Source organism: Cnephaeus nilssonii, assembly GCF_951640355.1.
Source record: "Cnephaeus nilssonii genome assembly, chromosome: 1".
NCBI classification, from domain to species: Eukaryota; Metazoa; Chordata; class Mammalia; order Chiroptera; family Vespertilionidae; genus Cnephaeus; species Cnephaeus nilssonii.
This window is the reverse complement of record NC_137072.1, coordinates 70688322-70711074: the sequence shown is the minus strand read 5'-3', so window position 1 is coordinate 70711074 and position 22753 is coordinate 70688322. Positions and strand designations below refer to the sequence as shown.

General features: G+C 43.0%; 1 protein-coding gene across 1 annotated transcript in view; it reads right to left on the bottom strand.

The window, feature by feature from the left end:
- Positions 1–13244: 13244 nt before the first annotated feature.
- PPEF2 (protein phosphatase with EF-hand domain 2) overlaps positions 13245–22753 on the bottom strand; it is a 28932-nt gene continuing 19423 nt past the window's right edge. Inside the window, exons 11-17 of the mRNA XM_079772824.1 lie at positions 21359–21745; positions 20363–20548; positions 18932–19074; positions 16680–16786; positions 15608–15771; positions 14777–14864; positions 13245–13875 (exon numbers count right to left, since the gene is read on the bottom strand). Of these exons, the coding sequence (XP_079628950.1) occupies positions 13592–13875; positions 14777–14864; positions 15608–15771; positions 16680–16786; positions 18932–19074; positions 20363–20548; positions 21359–21745 (1359 nt within the window). The 3' untranslated portion in view covers positions 13245–13591. The remainder of the gene's footprint in view (positions 13876–14776; positions 14865–15607; positions 15772–16679; positions 16787–18931; positions 19075–20362; positions 20549–21358; positions 21746–22753) is intronic.

Below are 22753 nucleotides of genomic sequence, written 5' to 3'. Positions count from 1 at the left end.
AGTGAATTTGGTAAATCTGTTAACCACTCTGTTGGGTTGTTATGTTTGCTGTCTACTTCATGGAACAGTTTATTTTTGAAATTCTCTTTTATAGTTAAAACCCTTTTTATTTCAACATTCAGTGCATCCAGCAGGTCGTTGGTGAGCATTTCCTGTGAATGACACACACCAAACCTCCCTGCCCTCCAGCTCCTTCCCGCAGGGGCAGGCCAGCACCAGGGGCTCCCCAGGTGGCCATTGGCCACGGGGTCTGTGCTCTCACCTAAGAGCCTATGACCCTCATTCCTGGGGTCAACACCCTTACAATGTGACCACAGTGGTTAAAACTGCTGCTTAGTTCCGACAAGTGTTCACATTTTGTCATAAAAACCCGGCAGTCTTGCGTTTTGTGATGCTCCTAGCTCCAGCCTCTGTCTCTAACTATAATTTTTGCTCTGATTCAGGTAAAAACAAAACAAAGCAGAAACAGGTTTTCAATGTGGCCACACATTAGACTTACTTTTTGAAATAATTGTTTGATGCCCTGGTCCCACCCCCCAGACATTCCAATTCAATTGATCTGGGACCCAGGCGTCAGTATTTTGCAAGACATTCACTCCACCAGGTGATTCTCGTGTGGAGAGCCCTGTTCTAAGGGCCTCACACCCTGGGGGCGCCTGTCCCGCCTCCTTCCTGTTGAGACTGGAGACCCCTGAGAAGTCCTGCTGCAGGGGAGGGGCCAGCAGCAGGCGCCCCGGCCTCTGCGACATGGTTCCTTCTAAACAAGTTGACAGAACCATTTATTATTTTTATTTTTTACTCCTTTTGAGTGGAGTTAAGGATGGCCCAGTGATCCTGTACTTGTTCCCAATGGCTCAGGAAAGGCCTCCGTCCGCGCAGGATTATTGCAGAATTACTCGGAGGAAAAATGTAGAAAGGACAGCCCAGCGCTTCAACTGCACGCACTTCAGGCTCAGCACACAGCTGCGGCCAGGGCCCTAACCGGAGCCATAGGTGTGGCTCCCGGGAAGAGTCAGCTCTCACTGGCTCACCGGGGACGCACGTGGAGGGCTGTTGTCCGGGGTGGTGCTGACGGTGCAGCTCACACCGAGCTCCCAGCTATTTCCAGCTATTTCCAGCTGCCCGCAGGGAGCACGGACCGCTACACCGAAACTGGGACTCCAGCCAACGCCGTGGTGTCCCACACTCAACGGACAGAACAAAGCAGTGTCCATGGGTCCTGTCGGTAAGAAGGTCAGTCCAGAGGAAATGTTTGCAATGCCTCCTACCAGACTGAGAGGAAGGCCAGCAGCCAATGGGCAAAGCAAGTGCTCCCTGATGAGGCTGGGGGCTTGTCTGTAGCCGGAACCTAAGTGTAAAGGAGGGAGGAGCAGCCTGTGTTGATGTGGGAAGTATTTGCTTGGGAGGTTTGGCCCCACAAAAGCAGTTGAGACAGAAAAAGGGAAGAGGCCCGCAAATGAGATCCTATTTGCTTATATAGAGACAGCCCCGTCAGCTACCTGCCTGGCAACCGCCCGAGACAAGGTGTGTGCAGGCGAGGAAGAACCATGTGCTGTAGACACAGTGCCACCTGCTGTTCCTGAGGGGTCAGAGAGACAAGGGAGGTCACAGAGACAAGGGAGGTCACAGAGACGAGGGAGGTCACAGAGACGAGGGAGGTCACAGAGACGAGGGAGGTCACAGAGACAAGGGAGGTCACAGAAACAAGGGAGGTCACAGAGACGAGGGAGGTCACAGAGACGAGGGAGGTCAGAGAGACAAGGGAGGTCAGAGAGACAAGGGAGGTCACAGAGACGAGGGAGGTCACAGAGACGAGGGAGGTCACAGAGACGAGGGAGGTCACAGAGACGAGGGAGGTCAGAGAGAGAAGGGAGGTCACAGAGACGAGGGAGGTCACAGAGACGAGGGAGGCAGAAATGCCCGTGTAGACCGTGAAGTGCAATACGAATTTGCCGGGGCTGGTTCGCAGCCTTGCTGCTCCAAGTGTGGTCTTCAAACCAGGACCATCAGCCTCACCTAGGAGTTTGCCAAAAATGCTACTGAATGTCCTTTTGTTTAAAAACTTTTTTTTTATTGTAGTAAAATGTCCATAACATAAAATTTGCCATTTTGACCATTTCTGAATGTACAATTGGGTGGCATTAAGTATATTCACATTGTTGTGCCACCTCATCACTCCAGCTCCAGCACCTTCTCATCTTCTCAAACTGAACTCTGCGGCCTGAATGGCCCTTAGACAAGGTCTCCAGGTGATTCCCATGCAGGTAACAGCTCGAGAAGCCCTGGCCTCGGGGCTGCTGGCTGTGGATCCTGTAGTAAATGCAGTCAATTTGCTGTGGTGGGCGCCGTGCTAAGCGTTTTTTATCTCATTTAATCTCACTTAGGTTTGGCCTCACTTAGTCATCCTTCCAGCAGCCTTAGGAAGGAGGCACAGTCATGAACCCCACTTTACAAACAGGGAAACAGTCAAGTGCTTTACTCAAGGTTGCCCTTTGGGTAAGGGGCGGAGCTGTGACATCACTTGGCATTTATGACTCCCTCTGTGCCCAGAAAGATCCCGCCCAGGGGCTTGCCTTGGAGAATATGTGTTAAGGAAGAAAGAAGACTGGATATGGGGAGGGAAGCAGTCAAATAAGATCCCGCTGCAAGTAAACCTTTGTTTCCACAGTTTTACACAGCCCACGCTTCTAGTAAAGAGACTGGAAAACAAACTTGACTCTCTTAGCCCAGACTTCCCCCCCTCCCCCGCTACCCCCTTTCTTAGGGACTTCAACTGATCCTTCAGGAGCAAACAGGGAGATCAGACAGGAAGTTACTGCTGGGGAGTTCTGTGCTGGGCCGAATGGTGTGCCAGGCTTACTGCTCGCCTATCTCAAACCCCCTGGTTTCAGGGCTCAGCGTGACTCAGGAGTACAAACTCCGGAAGGTCTGACTTGGAATGTGACTCAGGAACTCTGACCTGTCTCTCTGGCTCATATCTGAAACTGGGAAGTTTACAGAACACAAAACCTTTTATAATCAGAAAAGATAAATCTCCTGTAAGGAAGAAAAACGAACGCAATGGAAAATTCCACAAGAAATATCTGAAATTGCCTAACTTTTCTTGTGTCAGCAAGTGGGGGGTCAGATGTGGCCAGATGTTACAATGCGTGTACAGCTGGACAAGGCCTGTCCTTCTAAGGATGAACACCTCGAGGGCACCTCTGCTCATTAACAGTTCCTTGAGAACTACATCAACCGGACCCAATCTTCTCAATGATTGCTCCGAACTATTCATGCATCAAAGCTCAATTAGACAAATGGTTGTCAACCCTGGCTGTATGTACAGTGGAACCAATCACTTGTGAAGCTTTAAAAAAAAAAAAAGTTCTAGTTGATTGGGTGTTGACCCCTGCACTGAAAGGTTGCCAGTTTGATTCCTGGTCAGGGCACATGCCTAGGTTGCAGGCTCGATCCTGGGTAGGGGGCATGCAGGAGGCAGCCGATGGATGCTTCACTCACATCATTGTTTCTTTCTGTCCCTCTCCCTTTCTTTCTCTCTAAAAATCAATTTAAAAATCATTTTTAAAAAGTCCATATTCCAGGACCCATACCTAAACATTCTGACTATGTGTGAATAAGTGAACTATTGTTATCAAATAAACAAACTTTAGCCCTTGGGTAGTACATTATGGGTTTCAAAATACTCTTTTATGTGCTTCTCCCATTTAAGTCTCATGACTCCCCTAGAAAATATTGTTGTACGATGTCCATTTTACAGATGAGGAAACTGAGGCTTAGTGAGATTGGGTGATTTCTCTCCCCCCACCCCCCGCCCTACCAAATTCCAAAATAATAATAATAATAATAATGAATGAATGAATTGTGTTTATTTAACTCATGCCCACTCAGAAGTTTAAGGACTGCAGTGGTTCTTGTCCAGCTCCAGGTGTGCCCTGAGAAAGGTTGTTTGATTGTTTGCCTTGTTAAGTGTGTCATTTATTCCTCCCACCTTAACACTGATGCCTAATTTTAAATAATGCTTATTGTGTAAAAATTCCCACCGAAAAAGCAAGGAGTGTAATTAACCCTTTTGTAATCATCACCCAGCTTCCACAGCGACCACCTCGGGGCCATTGTGATTGCATCCAAGCTCTCACACACTGCCCCCTATTTTGAAACAAATCAGTCACGTTTCAGTATGTTTCTCTAAGGGTTTCAAAACAACGTAACTTCAATATCATTATCATACCTAAAACGTTAATAGGGATTCCTTAATATCATCAAGTATCCAGTCAGTATTCACACATCTCTGACTGTCTTATTTAAAAATAAATATTTCTTTGATTAGGGAGCTAAATAAATTCTATCCATTGTAGTTGCTTCATAAGGCTCTTAAGCCTCTTTTATATACATTTTATTGATTTGAGAGAGGGAGGAAGGGAGAGGGAGAGAGAGATAGAAACATGGGGCTGCCTCTTGCATGCCCCCGACCGGGGATCGAGCCCACAACCTGGGCAGGTGCCCTGACTGGGAATCGAACTGGTGACCTCTTGATGCATGGGATGATGCTCAACTAACTGAGCAACACCAGCCGGGCTTAAGCCTCTTTTCATCTGTAGCCTTCCCCTTCATCTCTTTTTGTCTCCTTGCAATTTATTTGTTGAAGAAACCAGGTCATTTGTCCTACAGAGTCCCCAGTCTGGATTTTGTTGATTACAAATGCTTGTTGACATGTAACATGCTCCCTCGGGCCCTCTAGCTCCTATCATTTAGTGGGTAGATCCAGAAACTTGATCAAATTTGGTGTGAATTTATTTTTATTTTTTTCAAAATTCCTTCCTAGATGGTGGAAAGGTTTTGTGTGAAGACAGAAATTTTGGAAACAAAACCAGTTGTCAAGGCGAGGCCGCTAACACACATGAATTCATGGCTCAGAAAGGAGCTTGACTGTGGCCAGCGTGTGCCCTTTCTGCGGGGAGGATCCCTTTCCTAACTCCGGGCCGGTTTAGTCCCGCCCCTCAGACCTGCTGCCTCCACCTCTCTGCGTCTGTGCGGGTCCTCTCTTCCTGCACCTGCAGGCGTTCCCTGGGAGTCTCGGTCTCCTGAGACCAGATAACATCGCTAAGTCTGGCTAGTGGCGACAAGGAAATCAGCATTTTGTGGCAGTTGCTGTTATCGCACAGCGCGTTAGCTCAGAGTGACATCTAGTGGCTTAAAAAATTATTGAGGTCTAGTGTAAGGTGACCAGATTTTAACATTGGTAAAGCGGGACACCATTGACCGGGGGAGGGAGGGGGGTTCTTTTTTATATATATATATTTTATTGATTTTTTACAGAGAGGAAGAGAGAGGGTTAGAGAGTTAGAAACATCGATGAGAGAGAAACATCGATCAGCCGCCTCCTGCACACCCCCTACTGGGGATGTGCCCGCAACCAAGGTACATGCCCTTGACCGGAATCGAACCTGGGACCGACCCTTGAGTCCGCAGGCCGACGCTCTATCCACTGAGCCAAACGGGTTTCGGCCCGGGGGGGGGGGGGGGGGGGGGAGGGGGAGGAGTTCTTGATTAAAAATTTGGTCTATATTGTAATCGCTTTTGGTTTTTTTAATAAAAGGAAATTCACTTCTTAGATCATCGTTGAATTTGCATCCTCTTTTCTTACTCATTATGCTAAAAATCTAAAAAAAATAATTTAAAATTATATTATAAATTATTATATACATATTGCTTAAAAACACAGTAAGTAGGTACATAATTACATGAACATATTTTATTGTTAGTTTATAAATTAAATTAATTTGATTGTTATAAAGTAACTATATTTTAAAAATTATTTTAATCCTATATTTCTTTCTAAATAATAACAATACTAACTTGTATTATTTTTCCTCTGAATTTGCCGTAACATAAGGCGTAAGTTTCACTTTCAAGGCCGGCGCTAGACTTTTTGCCGCCACTATAAAATATAAATAATACGAGTACTGTCTGTTAACTTCAAGAAAATTTACGTATTTATGAAATAAATAAATAAATTACTTACCTAAATTATCTGAATAGCTGATTTGTAATGACATCACTTGTTTAACTAGCTTACTAGCACGCAGTACGATGTGTATCATCTGAGAGACAGTTACAAAATGTTTTCGTCGTTGCCAATCCCAAAAAATGCCATTGTTCATTAAGTCCAAACAATGGTGGTTGAATTCTAACAACGGATCAACAATGCGAACTTTGATAAGCAGTTCTCGATAATCAGTTCTCAACAATTATTTGTTATTGTTAAAGTTTAACATTATAAAATTAACAAAAATAGTATAAAACTCATATCCTGGCTAAATAGCCACATGGCCGCCGAAAACCGTATATTCCCTTCCTGTTCTCCCGCCGTTCCCTAGCTTGTCGTGCATTCTTTCCAAAAATCGGGACTTTTTTAAAACGCCGCGGGACGCGGGACAAATTGTTAAAAATCGGGACTGTCCCGCCAAAAGCAGGACGTTTGGTCACCTTACTCTAGTATCTACATATTATGTCATAGAATTGGGGGAGGTGGTAATTTATTCATCCCTCCTCTCATCAGTGGTCTTTAGAGTAGATTCCAGTTTTTTTTGATAGTACAAACAGTGCTGCCAAGAACATCTCTGTTCATGGGGGGTTTGTGCTCTGGAGAATTTTTCTGAAGCTAGTCATCTAGAATTACTGGGTCAAAGAGAATGAGCATTTTTTGCACCAGTTTACAACTCACCCAATAATGCCTATTTCCCCACATGCTTACACCACCAGAATATTACCACTTAAATAAAAACCTCTGTGCACCTTGGTGTTTTTTTTTGTTGTTGTTTTATCTTTCTGTTAAAAAAATTGTTTTTTGTTGTTGCCGTGATTAGGTTGGGTTCTGTGTGATTGGGTTTTTTTCTGACCATTAATCTTTCTGGAGACATTTTAGACTGAATTTGTAACCTGATGGTAGATTTCAACTTAGAAACAAGGATAGCCTGGCTAGTGTGGCTCAATGGTTGAGCGTTGCCCTATGAACCAGGAGTTCATGGTTCGATTCCCCATCAGGGCACATGCCCAGGGTTGCAGGCTTGATCCCCAGTAGGGGGAGTGCAGGAGGCAGCCTATCAATGATTCTCTCTCATTATTAATGTTTCTATCTCTCTCTCCCTCTCCCTTCCTCTCCGAAATCAATAAAAAATAAACAAGGATACATATTTTTTACCCTTATTAATATTCATTGAATATTCATCATACTCAAAAGTTATGTATGGAGTGCCAAACTGTGTACCTGGACAGTGGACCGTGACAAATGGCGAATTGTGAAGAGAGCAGGACATGGAACTGGCGCTCTGTTATTAGGGAGCTCACAGACCAGAGGAGGAGACTGGCATGCAAGTCAAGTCACCACCAGGCTCATTGGAAGGAACCCAGGAAAGCTGGTGGCCAAGGGAAGGAAGTGGGGAGCAAATGGCTCAAGAAAAGTCTTCCTAGCCCTAACCGGTTTGGCTCAGTGGATAGAGCGTCGGCCTGTGGACTGAAGGGTTCCAGGTTCGATTCCGGTCAAGGGCATGTACCTTGGTTGCAGGGCACATCCCCAATAGGGGGTATGCAGGAGGCAGCTGATCGATGTTTCTCTCTCATCAATGTTTCTAACTCTCTATCCCTCTCGGGATAAAAAATCAATAAAATATATTTTTTTAAAAAAGAAAGAAAGAAAAGAAAAGTTCCTAGAGGAGAAGGCATTGTGTTGAGTCTTGAAGAATGAGGCCAACCCAACCAGGGGAGGGCAATTCAGCACAGGAACTAGGATGTGAAAGGAATGGTATAATTGGGGGATTCTGGGAAGAAAGGGTTTGGGAAGTAGTGCAAATTTGGAACTGTAGAAATAAGCACAGGCTACAGCATGAAGTTTTGGACTTTTATCTGCAAGGATGTTTCTCAAAGTCTGGACACTTATTTTTAAAGAAAACACTACCTCAATACTGTAATTGAAAAACCAATTTCATTTGCCATAAGATACCAGAAAAATAGTTTTAAAAAAAACACTGAGTGAGTATATTTGAAACAGCTTAAAATTAAAATTAAATATAATAATGAATCTAATCTGTTTACCAAAAAAAAAAAAAAATGCATGCCTAAAATGATCTTCATCTGGGAAAAGCAGTTTATATTAATGGATAATAAAGCAATTTAGCTCTGTATCATTTAGTTTAAGACTAAGATATGTCAAGAAATTCTTTGTTTTTGTGTTCATTAGCCCCCAGAATCAACACACCTGTGTTGGTAGTCAAGGCCTCTCCCTGCCTCCTGACGGGCTGAGGTTCAGGGCGCTCAGTGTGGCTTCCATAGCTCAGATGACCTCACAGACCCCACAGCCGGAACTGAAATCCAAACCTCTGACTCAGATTCTCATAGCAGGCTGATGCTTGATAAGAATGAAAACTTTCTAACACGTGTCTCTCTCCTGAATCGGGACCAGGCTGTCTGTCGGAGCAGCGATGTTCTTCCTGGAACGTTCCAGCAGACACCTGTAAGCGAAGTGATCTTGAGGTTGTACTCAATGTCGAAAGTTCCTTATAAACCTTGAGTCTCTGGGAAATATTTCAAGACATAAACCCAGAGGTTATGAACTTTATGCTTTTCTTTTAATCATTAAAATACCAATAAAAAGAAGGTTTTGAGTTCTACAAAAATAAACATTCAAATTTAAAGCAATGATTCTTGCCTAGCCAGTTTGGCTCAGTGGACCGAACGATCCCAGGTTCGATTCCAGTCAAGGGCATTTACCTTGGTTGCAGGCTCCTCCCTGGCCTGGGCCCTGGTCAGGGAGCGTGCAGGAGGCAACTAATCGATGTGTTTCTCTCACATCAATATTTCTGTCTTTCCCTCTCTCTCCCACTTTCTCTAAAAATCAATGGAAAAATATCCTTAGATGAGGATTAAAAAATAATAATAAATAAATAAAGCAATGATTCTTAGAGATTCATGGAACCCTAATTATACCTGCATGTGAGTTCTATATCCAGCAGCAGCAGTAATTATTTAAACACACACACACACACACACACACACACACACACACACACACACACACAATTATGTAAAAAAATTCCCAAACAGAAAGACTTTCATGACTATGTATATTAGCATATTCTCTGAAAACAATGTTTCTGGGAAGTATGAGCCCATCCTGAAATTATCCTTCAATTTTGATTATCACAGCTAAACTTTAATTTCTCGGATTATCAATGTTTTGGGTCATTTAATGCTGTGTAACCAATTATCCCAAAAATAAGTGGCTTAAAGCAACAATAATCATTTATCCTATATAATAAAAGGTTAATATACAAATCGACCGAACAGTGGAACAACCGGTCTCTATGATACACACTGACCACCAGGGGGCAGACGCTCAACGCAGGAGCTGCCCCCTGGTGGTCAGTGCGCTCCCACAGGGGGAGCACCAATCAGCCAGAAGCTGGGCTCATGGCTGGCGAGCGCAGTGGTGGTGGCGGAAGCCTCTCCTGCCTCCCAAGCAGCGCTAAGGACCTAAGTTGGCAGTCGGACATCCCCCGAAGAGTCCCGAACTGCAAGAGGGCGCAGGCCGGGCTGAGGGGACCACCCCCAACCAGTGCATAAATGTCATGCATCAGGCCTCTAGTAGGCCTCTAGTAGTATTATGTTGCACAATTCTTAGAGATTCATGGAACCCTAATTATACCTGCATGTGAGTTCTATATCCAGCAGCAGCAGTAATTATTTAAACACACACACACACACACACACACACACACACAATTATGTAAAAATAATTCCCAAACAGAAAGACTTTCATGACTACGTATATTAGCATATTCTCTGAAAACAATGTTTCTGGGAAGTATGAGCCCATCCTGAAATTATCCTTCAATTTTGATTATCACAGCTAAACTTGGGCTCAGCTTGGTGATTGTTCTCCATATGCTACCAGCTGGTGCTGCTATTGGCTGGGCTGCAACATTCAACAAACCTAACTTTGTTCAATTACAAGTGTGCTCCTGGTTATCTTTGGCTGTATGGTATTGACAGCATAAAAATTTTAATTGATATGGTTTCAAATTCCCCATTTCTACATTACTACTTGTCAACTTTTGGTATAGTATCAAAAAGACTATCCACAATTATCTGAAGGAGCTATTAAAATACTCCATCCTTTTTCAACTGCATGTCTGTATGAGGCTCAATGTTTTTCATAAACTTTAGCCAACAAAATATATAATAGTTGATTGATTGCAAAAGCAGATGTAAACATCTTTTATTAAGATAGTCATGAAAGATATTTGCAAATATGTAAAACAATGCTCTTCTCGCTAATTTTGTTTTGTTAATCTTCTTTAAAATATGTTATTTATTATCAATTTCTTGGTTTTGATAATGCAGTAGAGTTAACTAAGATATCACCACTGGGAGAAGCTGGGTGATAGGAGCATGATATCTCTCTGTATTATTTTTCAACTTCTTATGAATCTATAATTAATTCAAAAAAAGTTTTAAAATGTTATTTATGTTAATATATGATAGATACATTATTTTAACTTGATTAATAAGTATCTTATATATTTTTGTTTCAATTTCTAATATAGAAAACATCAACAGATATACCCACATAAACAAAAGTTCTTTGGGATCTTCAATAAGTTTTAAGAGTATAAAAGCATCTTGTGATCAAAAAGTTTGATAATCCTGCTATATAGGTAAAGGAGGAAGTGGGGAGGTAATATGGCTTAGACTAGAGAGTTAGCAAAGGAGAAATAAGATGTTAAATTCTGTAGGTGTTTTGAAGGTAAAGCTAACAAATCTGCTGATGGATTAGATATGGGAAATAAGAAAAAGAGAGAAGTCAAGCTTCTGTTTTCTGTTTAAAAATAAGGAAACTGGCAGAATGAAATTGACATTTAATCAGATAGGGAAGATCCTAAGGGGAACTGATTGGGGAAGCTTATGATCACACCCCAAACTTGTGAATTTATGGTGAAACTGGTGTACTCAGTCTGAAAAACAAACTGCCATAAAAATATTCACACCTGTAATGCTTAATTTTAGATGCCACTTGATCATGGGGTGCCCAGATATAGGTTAAACATTATTTCTGGGTACATGTGTAAGGGTGTTTCTGGATGAGGTTAACATTTGAATTGGTAAAGTGAGTAAAGGCCTCATATAACTCCTTGAAGGTCTGAATAGCACAGAAAGGCTGAGTAAGAAAGAATTCTCTCTCTGCCTGACTGTCTTTGAGCTGGGACATTGTCTTCTTCTGCCTTTGGATGTGGGCTCAGACTGGGAACACACCATCAGCTCTCCTGGGTCTCCAGCTTGCTAACTGCAGATCTCGGGGCTTCTCAGACTCATAGCCATATGGGCGAATTTTTAAATAGTAAATCTCTTTATAGACAAATACAACACCCTTTGATAAAGTAATCCCATTCCTGGAATTTGATTCTAAGAAAATGTGTAATTTAAAAGATTTTTGTAGAAGAAGTTATATGCACAAAATTATTAACCACAGTGTTATCCTATCTAATAATAGACAAATATGCAAATTGACCATACCTCCGACACACCCACAAGCCACGCCCACCATCCAATCAGAGCGAGCATGCAAATTAACCCAAACCAAGATGGCTACCGCCACAGAGAGCAAGGTTTCCTAGGTAACAGAGGAAGCCAAGCTTTCCGCCTGCCCTGGCCAGGCCTAAGCCTCCACTCAAGCTACAAAGTTTCAATTATAGAAGGTAAACAAATTCAAACAAATGGCAGCAGAATGGAGCTTGAGAGAGCAGGCCAGTGTTGCCGCCAGCAACAGGGGAAGCAAAGCTTTCTGCACACCCTGGCCGGGCCCACCCACTTAAGGCAACAAAGTTTCAATTATAACCCCAACAGAAATGGCGGCCGGCCTCGGAGGGAGCCCCAGGCTTGGCTCCGCTCCAGGCTACAAAGTTTCAATTGTAGAAGGAAAATAAATTCCAGATACCAGGGCCTCTGCTTGGGTTGCCAGGGGGCGTGGCCGGCCTGCAAACCACCACAGGCCCCTCGCTCAGGCCGCCCCACACCCCAAAGGAACCCCCACCTGACCCCAGACGCCCTTCAGGGCAAACCAGCTGGCCCCCAGCCCTGTACCAGGCCTCTATCCTATCTAATAAAAGAGTAATCTGCAGATTGATCATCAGTGCAACACACAATATCGCTGCCCCCATGTGGTCAAAGATCCTGCCCCCGTGTGGACACAAGATGTCCACCACAAGATGGCCAGCAGGAGAGGGCAGTTGGGAGGCACCCGGCCTGCAAGGAAGGGCAGTTGAGAGGGACCAAGCCTGCAAGGGAGGGCAGTTGGAGGTGATCAACCCTGCAGGAGAGGGCAGTTAGGGGTGACCAGGCCGGCAGAGGAGGGAAGTTGGGGTCAAACAGGCTGGCAGCAGAGTGGTTAGGGGGTGATCAGGCTGGCAGGCAGAAGTGGTTAGGAGCAATCAGGAAGGCAGGCAGGCAAGCAGTTGGGAGCCAGCAGTCCTGGATTGTGAGAGATCGGGCCTAAACGGGCAGTCGGACATCCCTTGAGGGATCCCATATTGGCGAGGGTACAGGCTGGGCTGAGGGACAACCCCCCTCCGTGCACGAATTTCGTGCACCGGGCCTCTAGTTTATAATAAAGAAAAACTGGAAATAATACACATGTTGGACAATTGAGGGATGGCTAACTAGACTATAGTGCATACATTTGAAAGAAAATTATGCAGCCATTAAACTAGTAATCATAAGGACTATGTAGTAACATAGGAAAATATTTATAATTAGGTGTGGATTTATAAAAAAAGCAGAACATTAAATTATATAATACTATAGTTATAATTTTAAAAAGTAATAAAAAGAATCCATATGTTTAGGTCATGGGATTACATAAATAATTTTTCAGAACTTTCCTTTACCAATATGACATTTTTACAATTCTATATAATAAAAGGGTAATATGCAAATTGACCGGACAGCAGAATGACCAGTCGCTATGATGTGCACTGACCACCAGGGGGCAGATGTTCAACGCAGGAGCTGCCCCCAGCCTGCAGGCCATGATCACCCGATCAGGGCCTGCTGGCCAACCTCTCAGTCCCTTCCCCTGGCCAGCAGGCTCCGATCACCCAATAGCGAACAGAGAACTGGAGGTGGGTGGCGGGGGGTAGGGGGAAGGGCCAGTTGCCAGCAGCCGGGGAAGATGGCCCTGATTGCAGGTCAGGCCTAGAGATCGTACCCGTGCACGAATTTTGTGCGCCGGGCCTCTAGTAATAAATAAAAGGTGAAAATGGAAACAATGAGGGAGTTGAATTATCAGTGATTCATAACTGGGGTAGACGTCAGACTTAAAAAGTACTAATACTTGGGTCCCACCTTGTGAAAGTTCTAAATATATAGGCTATGTCACCTATATATTTAAAAAGACAACACATACGCACACACACCACCCTGCACCCACAAATACAAAGGTGATTCTATTGCATGTTGGTTGGCAAATTCTCAGCATAAAGTTTCACAAATGTATGGAGAATAAGGAAGCTATTCCAGTGATATCACTTGGCATCGCTTATGAGGCAACTTGGGTAACAGAGACCAGGCTGTCTTCAGTGGCAGGCCAGGAGCCACTGTCATTCGTGTTGGTGGCTTGTGGGCAATCTGAGGCATTTCCCTCTGAGCAGGACTGCTCCACAAGGCGGAAGGCCTCCAGGAACTCATTGATGTCAATGTGGCCGTCCTTGTTGAAGTCAATGCTCCGGGCAAGGTCACAGATACAGTCATCTGTGATGTCAATCTTCATATGAGAGCTGAACAGCTTCCAAGTCTGCCTGAACTCGTCCAGTGAGATGAACCCTTACCAGAGAGAGGAAGTCACTTCAGTTAGTCAGCCTAGTTTTCAAGGTTCATTTTCCTCTGACAATCTTACAAGAACACCTGCTCTCATCCACTAATAATTATTCTTCCTATAAGAAGTTCTCAAACAGTTCCTTATGTGTACATGTCAGCAATGATATTTCAGTTCTGGATGGTGGACAAATGGTGGTAATGCAGGTCCGACCCTCTCTGGTTTGGTCCTGGGCAACCTGCAGCGACGCACAGCTGCTGACTGCTAGTATGGCAAGGCATCGTCAGCGTCTTGTTGGCCCAGAAAGAAACTCACTACAGACTGATTCATTTGCCTCTCAGCATAACCATTATTGCTTGTCTCATTTTTGGTTCTTATAAGTGTATTTCTAGTATCACATGATCTCACTCATCTAGGGGAAATAATGAACAACATAAACTGATGAACAAAAACAGACCCGGAGACAGGGAAGCATCGATCAGACTGTCAAACCTCAGAGGGAAGGTAGGGGAGGGTGGGGGTAAGGGGGAGAGATCAACCAAAGGACTTGTATGCATGCATATAAGCCTAACCAGTGGTCACGGACAACAGGGGGTAGGGACATGCGTGGGGAGGGGTTTGGGATGGGAATGGGGGATGAGGACAAATATGTGATACCTTAATCAATAAAGAAATTTTTTTAAAAAGTTCTCATTCAGTTGGTCTTGATTCTTCTCTGCCTAAGCCCTTTTCTATATAGACGGCTGGTATTATTCAAGAACTCTGGTTTCTGCCATTTATAAGCATTGCCATTACTTCCTTGGCTTTCAAAGTACTTCAGTAGAGAGCTATATACTCAGGAAGAAGCCCAGAGGATGGGAGGTAAAATATTTGCTGTGTCAGAAGTGACAGGAAAATGAGAGCCTTTACCTGAATGATCACTGTCTATGATCCTAAAAATGGTCTCCAGGTTGGATCGGTTGCGATACAGTGTTTCCAGCAAACTTGACTGTATGTTCTGTAAGAAAAAAAACTCACCTTCCTTCTATATCTTATGTTTAGCTTTCCCTAATATATAATCAACACACAATCAATCCTGACAGTAAGACACCCTTAAAAAAACCTGAAGATGTTTTACCATCTTTTCACCCTCAACCCCCTTGAGCCTGCCAAATGCTTTAGGCTTAAGAGTTTGTAGCGCATGGTAAATATGTTCTAAAGTTGACAGGGTGGTCGCTGCGCATATCTGAGAGTATACTAAAAATCATTGAATTGTGCATTTCAAATGGATGAATTGTATAGGATGTGAATTACATTGCAATAGAGCTATTTTTAAAAAGCACCTAGCCCAAAGCTTCAAATACATTACGTATTCAACAAGTATTTCTTGAATACATACTTTTTTAATGGAGGAAGCAGAATGAAATCCAAGAAGTCAGACCTGGGTTTGAGTCTCAGTTCTGTAACTTAGGAACTCTATGATCAGAGGTTGGTAGCTCAACCTCGGTGATCAGTGTCCTCATGAGTACACTGGGGCTGATAATACCTCTCTCTTGGTGTGATTTTAAGGATAAACTGAAGCAACATACGTAAATCCCTTACCATAAAGTCTGACACATGGAAACTCTACAAATAGTTGTTCCCTTTTCCCATTCATCTCCCTTGTTGGCTTCTCCATATTTGGTTGGTCTTATTCCAAGTTCTCCATCAGGGGCTTCATGTCCCACAATATGCCCTCATCCACCATTTTCTCATCATTACCTCGTGACTCAGTTGTTCTTTGGCCAAGTCCTCCAGCCAGGACTTGTACTCCAGCATGTTATCTGTTGAGCTGTTCACCAGCTGTGGCCTCAGCATCCGCCACGGCAGTCCTAGATGCAACACGGACTCCACAGCTGCTGCCCAGTCACTCAGGGTGATTAGACCTACAGGAAAGAGCTAACTTGTTGTCTTGTCACCTATAAGTCCAGTTTCCTGCCCAACAGTGGGTACCATTTTAACCTGACATTCTTCTTACTATCTGTAGGTAATAGAAATATTAGGCACTGTCCCTATTTTTGTTGGTCATGGTCATGAAAGTAGAGTTGCCAGATAAAATACAGGATATTCAGTTAGATTTAAATTTCAGACAGACCACGAGGTATAGGTATATCCCAAATATTGCATGGGACATACTTATATTTAAAGATTTTTATTATCTGTCCATAATTCAAATTTAACTCGGCATCCTGTTTTTATTTGCTATATTTGGCAATACTACTGGAAATCACACAAAACTCAGACAAATAACAGCAAAAACCATTATACAAATACAGCACTGGTTGTTTACTTGTATAGGAAAAAATACTGTTATGACTGTATGACAGTTACTGCTGTTTTTAATATGAGTACATGTAGTAAATGTCCATTACACATTCCAAAAGACAAAATCGCTCGCTTTTATAATAGAATGAAGAACAGGTAAATAAACACTTGACGATAACAAGAAGTCAAATCATTAAAATTTTGCTAATCTTGGGCAAACTTCTGTAACCTGCCCCACCTGTTGGATTTTGCTTAGTTCTGGCCTTGTCACCCTTCCCTTGACTCTTTTCACCATCTCCATCTATATTTAGCCAAGTTCATATTCTGTTAAGAGCATGGAATTTTAATATTTAGAAAAGATAACTGGACATTGACTTGAATTAAATGGAGGAAGTAGTCAAAGAAGTCTTTTGGCCATCTGTTCATTCAGCAAATATTTATTTGCTAACTACTGTGAAACAAGTTGTTGTTGTTGTTGTTGTTTTTATCAGCTTCCTTCCCTTATGAATATCTTACTTGATTAACTTACCAGTTTTACCATTATCATGCTTCTTAAATTCCTCAAGAAGATCTGAGGAATGAGCAAATAACTTCTCCCTCAGAGCTCTTAGAGCTGACTCCTCTACTCTGCTAATCCTGGGACAGAAGAAAAAAAAAAAAAAGGAACATTTTACTCTATAAGAAATAGTCATGGGTTTTTACTATATTTCGCCTCTCTCTTCCAACTTCCCAAGGGTTCAGTTTTTGAGGGAAGAGCTCCATCTCTTATTCCCGCCTCCCCTCGCTGCCCCACTTTTCCCTGCTGTGCACAAATAGGATAAATTTGAAGTATTCTGTGGAATGCTGCTGTCCTGCCCAGTATAGAATAGTATGGTAAATATAACTTCGCTGTACCTCAGTTTGTCCATCTGCAAAATAGGGATAAAAATATTACCTACCTCACAAGATTATTGTAAAGAATAAAAGAGTAAATTCATGTACTACACTTAGAAGAAAACTTGGCATTTAAAAAGCACTCAATAAATAATATCTGTTTTCAAAAATCATGCTTTCCTTGTAATTTATTATCACATTAAACAGTCACAAGGCAAGATTTATGAATAACAAGATAACACTTATTTTGTTTTCTCATAGTTACAATACCCACTGAGGTGGGTAAGACTATTATGCCCATTACAGAGTAAGTAACAAGCCCAAGGTCACATAGCTAATAAGGGGTGGAGCTAGGAATCAATTTTGACAGGTGGACGCCAGGCTGGCTAACCTATTATTGGGAGATGTGGATTTACACCAAAAGTAAGTAAATTCTGAGTGAGGGTTTCTCTAAGTAAAACACATGATACTGAGTTCTTATACATCAAGACATCAGTTATGGCTGGTCAGAAGCACTTCCCCCCTTCCTTCTAAGTTCTCCATTGTGGTCCAAATAGTTGAAGTTGTTGGACAAGTGACTTCTGGATGATGCTGTACTTGCTCTGATGCAATCAATGAATATTTCAGAGAGCTGAGTGATCTTTCACTATGTTATTAAACATATTATTTATAGGATTCCATACAGTGACTCCTCTTGTAGTGACAACACTGAAATCATATGAAATCATGACATTCAGGTGCCTGGGGCCCACCCTTGGATACTCTAATTTTGTGGAACTGGGATGAGGTTCAGATGACTGATTTTTTTTTTTAATAAAGCTCCACAGATTATTCTGCTGCACAGTAGGTTTAACTATTATTGCTTGGTGAATTTAAATTTTCACATAATATTTCTTTTTAAAGTAATGCTGGCCTTAATTTTTTAAATAACTTGACTGTTTAATAACTCTGAGTGTTTTGGACTCAAGAATGATTTAAAATAATGTATTTTTATAGCACTCACACAAGGCAGATGCTAAATATTAATGTGTTCTTTCCAACGGATTTATACTAACTTAGTTTTGATTTCGAATTTAGTTCATCTGAAAATTTTAAAAGCTTGTTTAGTGCCACTAAAACTGTATCTGTTAGTAGCTTTATATTCTGGAGCCCTTTTTTTTGATGGGAGGCAGTATTGCATAGGAAGTGTATGAGTTCTTAAATAAGACTACCTGGGTCAAGGCTAACTTTCACTGCTTATGAGCTGTGTGACCGTGGGCCAGCTGATTTAACCTCTGTTCCTTAATAATTTCATATATAAAAGTAGAAATTATTACATGATGTATTTCATAAGTTCATTGTGATATATATATATATGCTTTATAATAACACTTAATATGTGGTATGTTCTAACTAAGATTACAACTCAGAATCATCTCAACAGAAGCCATTTAAGTAATATTATATATTTCCTTCCCAGGAGGAAAGGGCCATTGTTAACAGGTGTGTACACTGAAATCCATCTGCCAAATCCCCAGATAGTGAAAGGCCCTTTGGCTGGGGTTAATGGGATAGCACAAATTCTTTAAGGCTGAGAGAGAACAGAAGAGTGACCCTGGAAAGACTTGGTGGCTGGACCATGGGTTTTTACCAAGATACGCCCACTGAGAAAAAAATTCAATAAAAGCAAATTTGCAGGAAACAAACTTGTTCCTTCCATTAATGATGAGGAGGGAGAGATTTTGGAGTGTGTGGAGAAGGAAGAGGCGCCTGCCTATAATGTCTATTATAGATCCGCCTTACTTCTGAAAGAGCCAAATTCTGAATTCTCACTTAGAATTTAGATAAATGTAATAACATTTGACACTTCAAAGATTCTATAAACACTATAATTCTGCTTTTCTGAAATCACTCATTGGAAAGTCTTGCCTTTGCCTCATGGTCAGCATGTGGGTCGTCTTGTTAGCTTGATACTGCACGATGTGTGGGGTCAAGGCTGGCCCCAGTTTGACATAGGCTCCTCTGTTACTGCCAACTGCATAGTAGTTGGAAGCAGAAAAGATGGTTAACACCTAAATCAAGAGAAGAGAGACAGGCATTCAGGTTCACTGGAGAATTCTTTGCCCTCAATCCTAGAGGGTCCAACCCAATTTCAGGGGCTGCTCTTTCTCCTTGACCTCACCTATGGGTCTTCATTTAAAGTCATTAATGCTAGTAGGGCAAGAGTTGTGACCCAAGTAATAAAAACTTGAATTCTGATAGAACATCCACAACATACTTTCTTCACATTGTTGTCCCAAGTAAAACTAGGAGGAGTCATAGAAAAAACTTCATTGATTCAACTTAGAGGCCAGCTGGGCCCAACGAACTGAGATGGCCTTTATAACCAGCACACAAATAAGTTACTAACTAGCTGGTGTGAGGCCTCAAAGCAATTTCCCACAGTGTAGAGCCCCCAAGACATTCTGTGAAAAAAGTTTCCATTGTCAATATATTGAAAAATGCTAAACACTGCATCTTTTTTGGAGATTTACAATGAATATAGGAAATTAAAAGTCCTTAGAAGTCCTATAATAAAGAAACTTATATAAGTATTTAACCAAACATTTATCATATTACTTAATCTCTTGTTTTTTCTGCATGGAAAACTGTTGTTCTCCTGTAGAATTAGTATTCCTGGGAATACTCTCACCCTAATGGTATTAGCCTAGGCCAGTGGTCGGCAAACTGCGGCTCACGAGCCACATGCAGCTCTTTGGCCCCTTGAGTTTTTAGCAAAGGCCAGCTTAGGAGCACCCTAATTAAGTTAATAACAATGTACCTACCTATATAGTTTAAGTTTAAAAAATTTGGCTCTCAAAAGAAATTTCAATCTTGTACTGTTGATATTTGGCTCTGTTGACTAATGAGTTTGCTGACCACTGGCCTAGGCAAACACTGCAGGATTTAGAGATGCCCAAAGGTTAGGCGGGAGAAGACAAACAATCCAGAACCCCTGCCTGGGGCACAGTGCAGAAGTCCTGTTACTCTGTGCTGCTGTTTGAGACATGTGACAGCGAGCAATGTGACTTGAAGAACAGAGATGTGGCTGGGAAAACCCCAGGCCATATTTGCATCCATGAAATGGGAGCAAACTTCCCCTCACTCTCCTCTCAGGGTATTGGTGAGTGGTAGCCTCAAACAAAACTGAATTTTAAAGAGGCTCTAAAAGCCAAGGATAAATTATGGTGAGGGACCCAGTTATGGTTTACCAGTGGGTAACAAATACAAGGCACAGTTGGTTGTGAGAAGCCTTCGCTTACCCAGACCTGGGAGGAGCAATAGGGACCGCTCTTGTGATACTGCAGAGGGTCCACCCACCTTGCGGCTGTGGCAGAATTCATAGCCTTCGGGTTTGCACTCGTGTGAGCGGATCAGGAATTGCAGGTTGTATTTCTGTAGCAGCTGTTTTGTCACATTCGGCCCGAAATAACAGCCTCCTCCTCGAACAGTGTTGGCCTTGCAGCCCTCCTGAGCCATGGGATCACTCCACAGTATATCTACAACCTGGAGAAAACAGAGATGGTGTCTTTCCTAAAAACTAGACAGATATTCATTCAGAGTCATTTCTACAAATAAAGGAAGAAGAAGAGAAGGAGGAAGAGCAGATGGAACAGCAATGAAGCCAGTTGTAATCTTTTTGCTAATGGAAGGTCTTGCTTTCAATTGGGGGAAAAAATGCAACATCTGTAAGGCACAATAAAGTGAGGTGCAATAAAACGAGGTATGCCTCTATTTTGGCAAGCATTGTGAATACATCCTCAATATCCATTCTTCTTCCTTGCAAACAAAACCCTGATTGGGCGTTTGGGGTGGCAATGTGCCAAGCTAAATATTTGCTTTCTCAGCCTCCCTTGCAGCTAGGGGTAGCCATGTGACACAGTTCCAGAGATTATGGAAAAGCCTTTGGTTGCCTGATAACAGAGGAGGACAGAAGCTACTGACAGCCCTTAGGGGCTTTGAGCTACAGCAGCCATCTTTCTGACACATTAAAACAAACAAAAAATAAAACAATAGCATCCAAGAAATGGTGGCTTACCTTTCACCCCAGCGATGCTAGGTCACTAAACCAAGTTTACTCAGGCAATAGAGCCTACATCTTTCCATCCTTCATAAAACTCTAAAATATATGAGTCGTTAGGCAAATACTAATATCTTCCTGGGATGTCCTAACGCCAGGGATAGAGAAAGACGGGCAAAAAAAAAAAAAAAAAATACCCTGAATTTGCATGGAAAGATGAGATTTGATGTTTTTTTAAATCCTTGGTCCCTCCTGATGGCAGCCAAATCTTGGGAGCAGCTCCTGGCCACACCCACCTGCCTCCACTCCTCCTGAGTGGGCTCCAGCAGCTCCCGGGCTGCAGGGTCAGCTTCTGGGGTGAAGAGCCAGGGCTCCTCCTTCTCCTTGATCACCGGGAAGCCTGCTTGCTGCCGGCACCTCTCCAGCTCCAGGTCCACGGAGCGCCTCACCTGCCGGGAGAGCCCTCTAGGGTCCAGGGGGATGCTGCAGGGGACGCTGCAGGAGCGTCCAGCTTTGTGGGTCTTGTGGGAGCTGAGGTGAAGGGGCGAAGAGGGGAGAGAGCGGCTTTGGGGGAGAAACCACGGGGAGAGGCTCCCTGCAGGGCTCGTCTGCTCGGCTTTTCCCTTCTCCTCCGCTTGCTTCTCGTTCTCTTTTCTTGTTTTGCACCTCAAGGTGGAAACAATCTACAAATGTCCAGAAAACACACAGATGATGGAATGAAACCAGAGGTCCTTTTTGAGCATCAGGCCAATGCTCCTCACACTGGGGTCCACAAATAAGTGCTGGTCTGTGAACAGTTTGTCCTGACCCTGGACAAGATAGGCACTGAACTTGGGAGTGAGCCTTTAGAAACTTTTACAGCCAGTTGGTAGTGCTATGGCATTCAAGCCATGATCCATAGCCTTATATTTTTTGTTGGAATTTCATTTTTCTAGTCATTCAGATTTTACAAAAGTATTAATCTGTGAAAAATTGGAAATTAATTGCCCGGTTGGCATGGCTCAGTGGTTGAGCATCAACCTATGAACCAGGAGGTCAGGGCACACGCCCAGGTTGTGGGCTCGATCCCCAGTGGAGGGTGTGCAGGAGGCAGCCGATCAATGATTCTCTCTTATAGTTGATTGTTCTATCACTCTCTCCCTCTCCCTTCTGCTCTGAAATCATTAAAAATATTTTTTAAAATTGGAAAATTATGAAGCCTGGTCCTTCACCACAGATAACTGGATAAATGCTAACCTATGTCATGATTTCTCTCTTGGAGCTTAGTGATTTTAGACAAGGATGAGAAAGGACTCCTCTCTCTCAGGAAGACGAGCCCTTACTGACTTTTCTGTTGTTTCACAGACACTAAAGCAGAGGAGAAGAAAGGCAGCTTATGGCTGAGAAACGTTGGAACAGGGAATTCTTGACACTTGCTGTGAGATCACATTTTACAGGAATGCTAGCTGACCTGTTAGCTCACCGGGGAAGGGAACACCTCTTTTCAGCCTGAGAAGAGGGTTCAGCATGGTCCCTCTCACTGACTCAGAGTCATCATGGTACCGGGACCAGGATGAGAACATGGAGGACACAAGCAAAAAGAATTCTGATCATGGGAAAGAGAGGGGCCAGGCCACAGAGCAGAGCTGTGGCATCGAGCAGCCATTCGTGGCATGCCTGCGTGCCACAGTGCAAACTGAGGGACACGACTC